Consider the following 12,738-nt stretch of genomic DNA (forward strand, 5'->3'; position numbering starts at 1 on the left):
TCCTCCCCACCAAATGCAGGAATAAATTTAAAACAGATTCTCCTGAAAAACCCTCTGTGAAAGACTAATGCAGCACAGAAACGGCACGTGGGGGGAACATTACTTATGCTTCAGAGTACAAGGCCAGGCAGGAAGAAGAAGCTATGCTGGCAGCATCAGTCACAGAGGAGTAATGAGCTTTTTAGCAGGAAGATCCCACTCTGTCAAAATTTGTTTTGTGCAGAAGCATACAGTTACACATGGAGAAATAAAGAATGCCAGTAACTCCTTTAAAAAAAAAGGCAAAAAACCCCCCAGCTTGGAAATTACTTCAAAATATAAGCTGTGATTAGAGCCCATACATTACAAACTTTTTTTCCCTCAAGGTTTCATCAGTTTAATCAGAAGCCATAGGCTTCCTGGATATAAGAGCTAAGCTAAACAAATAGGAACAGACATGACTACTTCTGCAATAGTTTTGGTACAACAGGTAGCAACATAGAGTGTTGAAAAGATAGCGTTGAAAAAAAACCCCAAGATATTGGGAGAAAATACATTGCAGAAAGCCTTGGAGCAAATTGACTTGACTACCTTCTTAGAAAGAAAACACAGTACTGAGAAGCTTTTCAACCTAGTGAAGAAGGGTTAGAAGAACTACCAGATAAGCATGAATGAAAAACAACAAGACTTTTAAAAGAAATATGGTTATCCACTCAAATGTTGTAAGGGGAACTATTCACTTATTCACTGTCTGAAACATTCTAAGAATGCTGGATGTCTTTCTGGACTACATCTATGAGAGTCAGACTACTAATTGCCAGCTCTATACCTGACTTCCCACTATTTGGTTTTCTAGTGTTAAATGTCAAAGTGTCTAACAATCTCTCTAGGACTCAGAATTGGTACACTTAAATTATTACCACAGCTGCTGCAGATATTCTACGGGCCCCCACAATGACATGCAGTTCATATGCCTCAGAGTTACCATGCCCCAAAAGTAATCTGCCGCTTCAATACAGGTACTAAGAGCAGCACAGCTTGTTAGTGCAGCAGACATGATAAAAAATTCACTGCTTACATGCAATGCTGCATCATCACACCTATAACATTTAGGGAACTGATTTGAACAGTTAACTCATGGTTTAATGTACTAGGGGACCCAAACTACAGATGTGCCCAAAGTGAATTCTCATTTGCTCAGCAGACTACCTTTACCCACATACCAGCTAACTTCTGAAAAGCCTCCAAAAGAGAAGGGCTGGTTTCAAAAGCAACCCGAGAAGAATTGGTTCTAAAAATATGAACAAGTCAAATTATTTGATAGGGCAACTTCGAAGGAAAGAATTAAAAATTAAAATTAACATTAAAATTAGTTATAAATTGCCTCTTCAAGATCAAACACAGAAAGATTATTAAGTTTCTACCTTTGTCTCCCATTTGCAGCTACACTAAGACTGGAAATTGAGATCCTAAAGTTTCCACCCACAATGCCCTGACTACCCAACTGTCCTCTGGCACTAAGAGAACACGATAAATTACTTCAGAAGTCTCCCAGACAAAAGTTCAAGATGACTACTTGTCGGGGGCTTTCCCCAACATTCAGGTGGTTTCAGGGTCCTTTGCTCCCCTGCACAGCTCTGAGCCAAGCCGAAGGAAGAGACGGAGTTCTCAGGTTTAGATTTTTCAATGTTGCATACTTCGTTTATTGTTTCTTATCTTACAATTTTCTCGGAGTCCGACAAGATGTTCGCAGCTGCACGGATTCCTCACATCTCCCCCCGAGCTGGGTTGTCCTTATCTTTTATACTAATTACTACGTATTTCTTGTTTACTATTTCTTACCAATGTCTATCACTATTACTAAAAAGGTCATCTTTACTTTGACCCAATCCTCACTAACTACTTTGTGCCACGTCAATGCAGCAATGGAGTGAGGGAAGGAGAAGGAGAAGAAGAAGGAGACAACGCCCCAGATTCTCCATCTTGTCCCTATTCACTTCAATGCTAGGAACCTAGAACTACTATTTTCTCTTTCTGTGATAAGCTAAACTACCATTTTTTCAAATTCTTGTGGCCTGTAAACCTTCTCTCAGTGTAGGAAGTTTTTCCCATAGACTGAAATCAAAGCCAGTGTCTCTCTGAGCTCTGGGCTGGGGTCCCAGACCCCCCTGCCCAGGTCTCTGACCCTCCAGGGCAACCAAAGGAATGCCCTGGACTCCAACAACTACTCTTGTAAGTTGTAACTTCAGTTTCCTTAAATAACTAGCTCCTATGGAAGTATTCCATCAAATTTTACACTTTAAGGGAAAACATCAAAGTTTAACAGCTGAAAAAGAAGTTTGTCATTAACAAACACTGTTTTTAAAAAGATCAAGAATGCAAATCTTGAAAATGTGTTTACTTTCCTAACCTGTGTTACCCTGTTCTGAAAAACCAGAACCATCATTTTTTATCCAATTAACCCACCACCTGCTAAGCTTGGTGCTGGACCAGTTGCTATCTCAGTACCAAACTGACAGAAACAGCAAGAGATGCTAAAGCCAGAGCAAGCCAGCCAGTCATTTTGCAGAAGTCCATGCATTCAGTGTCACCTTCTGCAACACACAAAGATGCCAGTGTTGGCTCTGCCAAAGAGCACATGAGGAATACTGCAGGCCTGCCAAAATTTTTTAAGTCTTTAAGATGCATTGTGCCCCATGCAAGAACAATAGAAAAAGAAACCTTTCTTCTTGATCCCTGGTTGAGCAATTATTTCTGGTATTCAAGACAAAGCAGTTACGTGCTTGCAAACAGAATGGACGATGACATTTTAACTTCCCCCAGTCTCATCCACAGTCACTTCTTAGGTAACAGCCCTTACACTAAACACTAAAAAAACACTTGTACTGTGGCAAGTCACTAATTGCAGAATCGTAAACCCTGTGAACAGCCAGACTCCAGATGTTACCCAAATCTTCCCTCCAACAAAGCAGAAAAACATGCATGAAAATCACAATCCTGAAGCAGCCAAGGAATACAGAAACACAAAGGACGTGTGATTTTCACTAAAAGCATATATTGAAGCACAAAAAATAACCATACCCTTCAAGCCAAAGATTATATGTATTCATATATGTACACACACGCACACACAACTTCAACCACAGCCATTGTCTTACACCATCCATCCCAAAGATGGTACACAAAGACACTTACACAGAACCCCTCACAACCTCAGCAGATTTATAATGTTACAAATGTTACAGATGCCCTGAGAATCCTTACCAAATAATTAGAAGCCTGTACAGTTACCTGTGGTTCAAAGGAAGTGCTTAAGTATGCTTTTAATTGAAGAGTAACAATTTACTCCTGACCCAATCATTTTTTGCCCAGGGTTCCCCAAAGTGATATGAAAACCCAATTTGAATAATCATCCACATCCATTCAGTGTTACTCATTTCCTAGAGCTGCAGCTTCAGATTCACATTTTAAAATTCAGATCACTATGTTTGCAATTTTAAGGTGAAGTTGAGTTTAGGATTTAAACACCTGATCTACTTGAGACCTTGCAAATAGAGTTATTCATTCACATTCAAATTGTGTTATGTTCTTGGGAAAAAAAAAAAAGCAAAACCAGTATGATATGAAAAACACGGGGAAGAGCAAGAGCCACACAGCACAGAACTTTAAGACAAACCTCTTTCACAGAAAAGTCACTCAATTTGCCAATGGCAAAAACATTTAAAGCCCTACAGAAAAATCAAAGGATGCAGTCTTTTAGACAAAATACTAACCACAAAAGAAGTTATTGGAGGGTAGCCAAGTATATTTATTAAAGCTTGAATGAGCTAAAGAAATGAGAACCGTCATGGAATGGCTTGGGTTGGAAGGGACCTTAAAGATCATCTACTTCCAACCCCAGCCACAGGCAGGGACAACTTTCACTAAACCAGGTTCCTCAAAACCCCATCCAGCCTAACCTTGAATACTTCCAGGGATGGAGCATCCAAAACCTCCCCAGACAGCCTGGACAGTGCCTCACCACCCTCACAGCAAAGTGTTTCTGACTGTTTATACATGATCTTTTATTTTTCCTCAGTATAGTTACAACAAAAGCATTTTACTGAAGAAAACAAGTCAGAAAACAAAGACAGTGAGAAAATTCCATGCACAATATTAGCAAAAGAACCAAGCAAAAAAATTATCAAAGGCCTAAGCATATTCATGCTGCCCATAAATGACAGCATGTATGATAAAATTAATCCTCACAGTTCAAAAAATAACACTGCCAGTAATATGGTTACCTTTTAGATTAGACATTGCATATCAATATTTAAAAAGGTATTTTTAATGTAGCTATTTAATTTGCGTAAGAAAAAGCTCACACCAGACTTCAAAGCTCACATTTATCATCAAAAATCAAGAACTCTAATTACTAATGGATACATCTGGCAAAAGAAATAAGCAGGCACATGGTCTTAATCCTTTGAATAGTAGTCCCCCAATTGGTAGACCATTTACAAGGTACTTAACAATACTACCATTATGCTGCATCCCCATAGAAGCCATCAAGATGAAACACACTTTATTTCTGTAGGCTTAACACTGTCACATGATGAACAGATATCAGTGTGTAGTGGGGGGCTGGGAGTAGGGTTTGCTTGACAAACATTCTGTGATGTTTAGGAAGGTCTCAGAAGTCAAGAAAATACTACTTTAGCTCTTTCCAACTCCAAATTAGATTAGTAGTCCTCACAGTAAGAAATCTGCCTCTTCATTCATTCAAGTAACAGGATTTCAAACCAAATCCAGAGTTATTAGATACTGAAATAATATACATCAAACTTCAACACTGCTGCTTTGTATCCGTAACTAACCTTTTCATTCTTCTTTTCTGTGTCCACAGGCTGCTTTATATTGTCTTTACGAACAGTTTGTATTACTTCATCTTCAGATACATCAAGGAAAGACCGTCCATTAGGCTGTGTAAACAGTGAGCATAAATAATAAAAAATTAGAGAAAACAGATGAAGCAAAGCTCAAATTACACCATTACTGAAATGCAACTACTTGTTGACAGAAAAATGCCTGTAAGATTATTGAATAAAGCAGACCAAATTGTGGATTGGCATTCAAAGGATCTACTACAATTCCGTATTTACCAAACACAGAAATGAGAAAGGAAAGAGAACAGGTCTTCTCATTCCATCTCACTCGTATTCAATCCAGGAATTTCATAACAAAAGGTAAATTTCTGAAATTTACCAGCTTTTAAAATGACCCGCAGCTTTTCTAAAAACTGACTGAGAACAGCTACAGTTGTACATGCCACAAATTATCTAATGAAATTAACACAATTACCACTTTGTAGCAGTTCAGCATGAGGATTAATTTTTAAAAGTAATTTCTACATTGACCAAACATCTGCAATTTCTATCTATGCATATCCCTCCCAGCCCACTTCCTTCACAAGTTAAACTTCATAGTAGAACAGAAATCAGAAATCAAGCATGAAGCACGACTAAGCACGATACCCCATTGTTCTTTTCAGACAGACTTGATTACAGGCGTTACATTAGTCTACCATTTCCCCCTCACACAACTAAGGAAATAAAATTAGCATGTATTATTCAACATATAAAATTAAAATTCTGGACAATCATTAAATGAGTCTTTACATTACCTTTGACAGCAAAGGCACACATCTTAGCCTACATATTCCCCACAAAAATGTAGTAATTTAGAAGTCACTTTCTTCTAACAAAAAGCTATGACTGAAGTTACTCTGCTTAACTGCAGAAAAGATGAAAATATGCATATATAATACTGTCAGCCATTAATTTCACTGCATGAAGAAAATTTGTCAAGAACAGTAATTGACAGAGTCCACACGAATGTCACTGGTTCATGTTCAGAATGACTCAGATAAATTAATGACTGAAAACTAAATAAGCATAAATAGCAACTTCAAGGCTGCTTTTATTTGAAAGAATTACAGGAATTAATTTCAAACTCTATTACCTTTAGTTGTTTTTTTGTTATCAAAACCTCAAAAGCTACTTTAACTCTTTATCACACAAACCTAATTGCTTTCAAGTAAAACAAAAGCCAAATCACAACTTAGAGTGGCCTACTCCGTCAAATACCAGATCTGATGACGGTTAGAGGTATTTAAGTCTTGCCACATTGTATTATGCTTACAAACCACCCTTGGCATGATTTCACCAGTGCATAATATAGTATTGCTTACTGTAGTTAGCAAGACTGTCAACTTCTTCAAAGTAACTATAAATAGAAATAGATCAGGTCACCTAACCCCTCTTCTCCTGCAACAACCAGCTTTAAACTAGACTCCTCATATCTAATATGCAGTCCATTTCCCTCAGCATTCTGAAAATAAAGTATATTTTACTAGTCTGGTCGAGGAACTCACTCTAAAGGTTCTTCTCAATGAAGTCCACCTTATTGATCTATTCCACAGGGATGTCAAAGAACTGATACTTAACCTTGAAAGTAACTCATTGCCAAAGCTCAGTTCTTGTGCCTCTATTTTCTCCAGAGCCTGTGTAGCAGTAAAGTTAGATAACATATTTGATGCATCGGATGTATTGGTTATGTATCAAAAAAGTTTACAGCCAACTAACTTTTTAAACTCTGTACTTTGTTTTGCTTCTTAGCTATTACATATATCCCTTAAATTGAAAACTACTTTCTTAATGCCTCCCAGCTATTCAATAAATAGAAGTTTTAATCTTTAATTAAAAAAACTTCAGCTGCCTCTTTGATCTAATAAACTAAAATTCATGTCCATTAAAAACCCTCTAGAATAATTCATCCACATGACTGTTCAAAATGCTGTTTGATCATCTGATCACATAAACAACAACCTCTAGAAATATGTTTGAAAACTTGCACTTTAAGACATTCAAGGAGAAATGCATCCCTTAACTGCAATATCTGCCTTTTCAGTGGAAGCTCTCCACATTTATTTTCTGCCCGTAGATGAAGCACAGAATTCTAACCAAAATCCAGAGAGAAAGCAACAGAACTGGGAAAGAAAAAAGTTTTTCTGCAGTATTCAGAAGTGTTTCATTTAAAAAAAGACCACCACAGCCCTAAGTTTAAAACTTCCATGGGTAATATATTAAACATAAACTGACAAAATTAATTAATCCAAAATTGTGCAATTTATTATTTGCCATCCTTTTTACCTTCATCTTAAAGCTGCCAGGCATAATACAACAAGGCAGAAGTAATGCTGTCAGTAACAGTACTGGTTACTGAACACTTTTCTTGCCTGAGTGCCTTAAAATTCCAATACTTAAATAAACCTTTTTCCACACCCATTCATATGAGGGTGTTAAGATACACCAAACACAGAAAAGGTTTTCCTCAGACTGTCAGAATGAAAAGTACTCTTTAAACACGGTAGTGCAAAGATAACTCAGTTTCACACTTCAAAAGAGTAGTAATGAAATTGCTATCACCTCAATCTTACAATACTGTATTTGCCAAAGTCCTCAGTTACACATGATAAAAAATACCTCTGCTTAGAACATCTTTGGCCAGTGAAAGAATCTATTTACCAATGTTTTCTGTAAGCTTCTCTTCAGAAACTAACTAAGCCATTTTCTCTCTGAGGCCTGAAGAATCCTACAGCCGAAGTTCTGCCATTTGATCACTAACTTATACACAAACCAACACATGAACATCAGCTGAAAGTATAAAGTCTTTACACAATCTAAGTGTAAATAAGCACTAGACAGCCATAAACCAGAAAGTTCTTTCAAGCAGACCAAGTATGAACCTTCCTCAAATGAATGCAAATACTTTTACTAGAGTGTGTAGCATTTATTCTCCAGGTGCATGATAAACAATAGGAAGTACATAGTCAATTTGGTATTTTCCACATCTACAAATAGATGGTGTGAATGGCTTCCTAAAGTGGCAGCTGAGCACAGAAGATGGCTACTCTCAAGTTTCTGTGGTGCTTGGCAGATTGCACAGAAAACATGTAAGAACAGCTTCAACTTTTTCTGAAGTAGGAGATAGAGGACAGTAATTATTTAGAAGGAGAAGGAATTAAAATTAAATATCAAGTTTTATGGACAGAAAAAAAAAACCTTCTTAATGGGGCCAGAGAGCTCTGCCTCTTCCAGGAGTTAAAATAAAAACGAAAAAAGAAAAAAGCAGCTTTATTGCACAGAACCTGATGTAAAGACACCACGATACCTTTCTCCAAGCAGCCTGAGAAAGACAGAACTGGCTCTGTAAATTTTAATGTTAATGAACGCTAAACAGTTTCAGCTCCATTTTATTTCTCAGTTTGTTCACAGCAAGTAAATAAACAGAATCTCATAGGTTCTACTGTATCCAGCCAATGCAGTGCCACTCAAAGAAACTCATGTTTTTAGTAAAATAGGTTAAGTTGTACCCTACTTATACAGGCACTGAATAAAGCCATGTGCAATGAATTCTCTTCCTCAGAAAAGCTACAGTGAAGAACATTTCTGATCCTGACTGACAAGTGTTACACATCACCTGCCATACAGTGAGCTCAGTAATTCTGTATTAAAGTAACCCTACAGCTTCTAATTAGACATCTGTAGAGTGCTCTTAAAGCCACAGGCCAGCTGCTCTAAGCTTTCTGAAACGCCCGCAATGGAAATCTAGACCCTGGCATAGCAAGCCCTATAGTAAATCTACTGGTAATAGGCTTACTGTTTTCCTGTGCCAGCCCTCAGTATTAGAATCACAGCACACAAACCACATGATGAAAATGGCCAGGCAGCAATCTGTAAGAATTTTTGTTGAATCTGTAAGTTTCCAATGTTATTTTGAGAATTTTTCACATGAAAGTCGGAAAACACTCAGACACGCTAATATTGGCCTCTCTAAACTTATCTTGGAAAATGAGCACAAGGCAGGCCTATTAAACTCTGCCACTGGTATAAACTTATTTGCACTACAGTTAATGATTCAGTTTGTGCACTTCCTTTTGGAGGAAGGTAGCACTTTTTTCATCTCACCATGGAAATAATTAATACAAAGTACTATAAAAATAACTTTTAAAATTTTAACGACCCAGAATGACAGCTTTAATACTACTTTGCTCTTTTGATTACAAACAGATTTGTTCGTACATCGCCTTAACTTTATTCTACGCCCATGCAAACCAAGCTCAATGGAGTACAATTAATTATATTCACCAAAAATGGCAGTTAGTTTTTATATCAAATTACTAAAGTTTGCTTTTATGAAGCCCTATACTACAAAGCAATGTCAAGACAACAGTGATATCTACCTAGTCACTCTATCTTCTGTGGAGTTGTTTTTTAATGTCTTAGGCAATGACTTGCAAGAGTATAATTTGTTTTCATACTGGAGTTTCGACTAAAAAAAAATCAAGAAAAATCAATATAATTTTTAGGATTAGTCTTTGTTGTCAAGAAAGCGTAACATATGTATTTAACACTGAAGTATCTGCTTCACAAGATGGCAAAATAATTACATCTTCAGCATGCCTTCTCCAAAATGGAGAACCTAGCTACACTGGAAAGATTCTGAATCATGTTTCCTCTTCTTGGTGCTCAGCATTCAGTCTCTTGCAACTTCCAGAAACAACTTCAGTAGTTCAGTGCTCAAAAACAAATTGGTGACATATGCAGACTTTTTTTTTTTTCCCCTGTTTAAGATGTCCTAGCCTTACATTCTCATTAAAAATTTCCCCAAACTTCTCAAATCTTAATGCTGCCACAGACACAAATGAAGATACAAACCCATTGCCTCTCCTTTATCTTGTCATTAAGGAAACAATTCAGATTTTATAGAGCAAGATATTATTATATGACACAGTTGTAATAGGCAGGGGACATCTACACTTTCATTCCTATAATCCATTTGGACATAAATAGGATTACAAACATCCTAACAATATAAAAGCTATAGAAGCAATCACTTCAAGCCCCAAAACAATGGCAAATGTAAGTTTTAAAAGGACAGTTGACAATGTCTGCATTCTACTAGTTTTCTCTTAAGCGGATGCATACTGTCAAAGATGGAAAGTTCCCACACCACACATTGAGGATTTAAAAAAATATAAACTACAGGAATGACCTCCTTTTGAGGGGATGCTAAGACACATATTTCCTTATTAAAGGAGATGATCCTTACTGTAACAACTAAATCAGGCATATTGCTACTGAGGCATACTCACAGCAACATTGACACTAACATGTTCTATTGAAAAAACAAAGCAAAAAGCTTACTCAAAGCACAAGTTTGAATCACCACAGCATTTACAGGGCTTACAATGCTGCTTCCAATAGTCTTTACCTGTCTAGACTACAACTCCTGGCTTGAAATTCTAAGCTATGCTAAGGTCTCCACTACTGGATGCTAACACTATTATTCAGCAAATAATAACAGTAAAATGCAGCCTTCATATAATTTTTGTTTACAATACAATGCTTCCAAAAAGCCAGCCGTTTCCTCATCACCCACGACTATTAACATGTAGTTTACTTGTGGCAGCACTGCTCCTCCAGGTTTTCAAAGCAACCAAATAACCCAAACGACACGAGACGGCTCCAGAGCAGTCAGGACCCCCCATCTCTTCCTTCCAGAGGCAAATACCGCACGGCGGCTCGGGGAGAGCTCTACGGCACCCAGATCCTTCCCACCGGCGACAGTGCCTGGGGAGCGGCAGCCGCGCTCGGAGCCGCGATCCCCTCGACTCCCCACCGAGGGCCGGTCGGGAGCCACTGCCCGCCCCGTCCCGCCGCTGTCAGTACGCCTTTCACCCCCGCTGCCCTCCCGGCCCTCATATCCTTCTCACCCGCGCCGCTTTCTCCGGCAGCTTCTTCCTGTTTCTCTTCTTCTGTTCATCGCCTTTGAGGTTCAGCTGCCCGGGGCCCGGGCCCGCCGCCTTGCTCTGGCCCCCGCCGGCCGTCAGGCCCGCGCCGACCGCCTCGTCACCCTTCCTCACGGGCGCGCTCCGCGCCGGCTTTTTGCGGAGGCCGCCCCCGCAGGCCGCGGCCAGCAGCAGCCCCAGCAGCACGAACCCCAGCGCGGCCGGGACCGCCAGGGCGAGCCAGGTGGGCAGCGCCTGTGGGTCGAGGCCCGGGTCGAGGCCCAGTTCGGCACGCAGGAGCGCCAGCCCGCCCGCCAAGGCGTCCCGCACCCGGGCCGCCGCCTCCTCAGCCCACCCGGCCGCCGCCTCCTGCCAGCTTCCCGCAGCCATCGCGGTCCCCGGCCTCGCAGAGGCCCGAACCGGGCGGGGCGGCGAGGGCGCGCTCAGGCCGAGCGCATCGCGGCCTCGGGAGAGCCGCGCCGGCCCGCCTGAGCCGGAGGCACAGGGGGAGGGGGGGGGGGGGTGGGTAGGACTGGACGGGACGGGACGCGAGCGGAGCCTCCGCGGAACGCGGCAGCCTCAGCCTCGGGGCCGCCCGCGTCTCCTCCTCTTCCTCCTCCCCGCCCTCCGCCTCGCGCGCGACGTCACCGCCCCGCCGCGCGCCCCGCCGCAGCGCGCCGCCACCGCCATCAGCGCCGCGCGCGGGCCGGGGGCGGCGCCTCCCGCCTCCCGCCCGGCCCAGCGCACCCGGCCAAGGGCGGTGCCGGCAGGGGAGGCCGCGATCTCGACGTGGCAGGCAGCGAGCGGAGGGGAGCGGCGGGAGCTGCCGAGGCCAGAGGGTTGGAAACGACCTCTGAGATCATCGAATCCAACCTATGACCGAATATCAGCCTGTCAACTAGGCCTTGGCACTAAGTGCCACGTCAAGTCTTTCCTTAAACGCCTCCAGGGTGGGCAGCCCATTCCAATGTCTGACCGTCCTTTCTGTGAAGAAATTCCATCTAATGTCCAAAGTGAAGCTCCCGCGGCACAGCTTGAGGTGATGTTCTCTTGTCCTGCCGCTGGTTTCCTTGGAGAAGAGGCCGCGCTCCCCACCTGGCTACAGCCTCCTTTCACGTAGTTGGAGAGAGCGATAAAGTCAGCTCTGAGCCCCTCTCTCTCTTTTTTTTTTTTTTTTTTTTTAAACACTCCCAGTTCCCTCAGCCATTCCTCACAGGATTTGTGCTCCAGACCCCTCATCAGCTTGATTGCTTTTCTCTGGAGGTGCTCCAGCACCTCAATGTCTTTTCAGAACCGGACACAGGATTTGAGGTGCACCCTCACCAGCACTGAGAGCAGAGTGACAGTCACTTTCATGGTCCTGATGACCAAGCTGTTTCTGATGCAGGCCAGGATGCCATTGGCCTTGGCCACCTGGGCACACGCTGGCTCATGTTCAGCTGCTTTCAGCCAGCACTCCCAGTTCCTTTTCTGCTGGGCAGCTTTCCAGATGCTGTGCCCTAAGCTTGGGGCAATGCATGCGGTTGCTATGACCCAAGTGCAGGACCCAACATTGTCTCATTGAACCTCTTAAAACTGGCCTTGGCCCATCAATCTGGCTTGTCCAGATCCTCTACAGAGCCTTCTTACCCTCCAGCAGATCAACACTCCCACACAACTTGGTGTCAGCTGCAAACTTGCTGAGGGTTACCTTGATCGCCTTTGTCGAGGTCATTGATAAAGATGTTAAACAGAAGTGGACCCAGTTCTGATCCCTGAGTAGCACCACTAGTTAGTTACCAGCTGCCAACTGGATTTGTTCCATTCACCACCACTCTCTGGGTGTGACATCGAGCCAGTATTTCATCCAGCAAACTGTGCACTCACCCAAATCATCACCAGCCAGCTTCTCCAAGAGAATGCTGTGGAAGACAGTGTCAAAGGCTTTG

The 12,738-nt window shown here is 41.8% G+C and overlaps 1 protein-coding gene across 1 annotated transcript in view; it reads right to left on the bottom strand.

Moving 5' to 3' along the window:
• Nucleotides 1–11,418, bottom strand: part of MTDH (metadherin) — a 36,240-nt gene extending 24,822 nt beyond the window's left edge. Inside the window, exons 1-2 of the mRNA XM_040071260.2 lie at nt 10,796–11,418; nt 4,836–4,940 (exon numbers count right to left, since the gene is read on the bottom strand). Coding sequence (XP_039927194.1) covers nt 4,836–4,940; nt 10,796–11,200 — 510 coding nt within the window. The 5' untranslated portion in view covers nt 11,201–11,418. The remainder of the gene's footprint in view (nt 1–4,835; nt 4,941–10,795) is intronic.
• Nucleotides 11,419–12,738: the final 1,320 nt, after the last annotated feature.

Source organism: Hirundo rustica, chromosome 1 (genome assembly GCF_015227805.2).
Source record: "Hirundo rustica isolate bHirRus1 chromosome 1, bHirRus1.pri.v3, whole genome shotgun sequence".
NCBI classification, from domain to species: domain Eukaryota; kingdom Metazoa; phylum Chordata; class Aves; order Passeriformes; family Hirundinidae; genus Hirundo; species Hirundo rustica.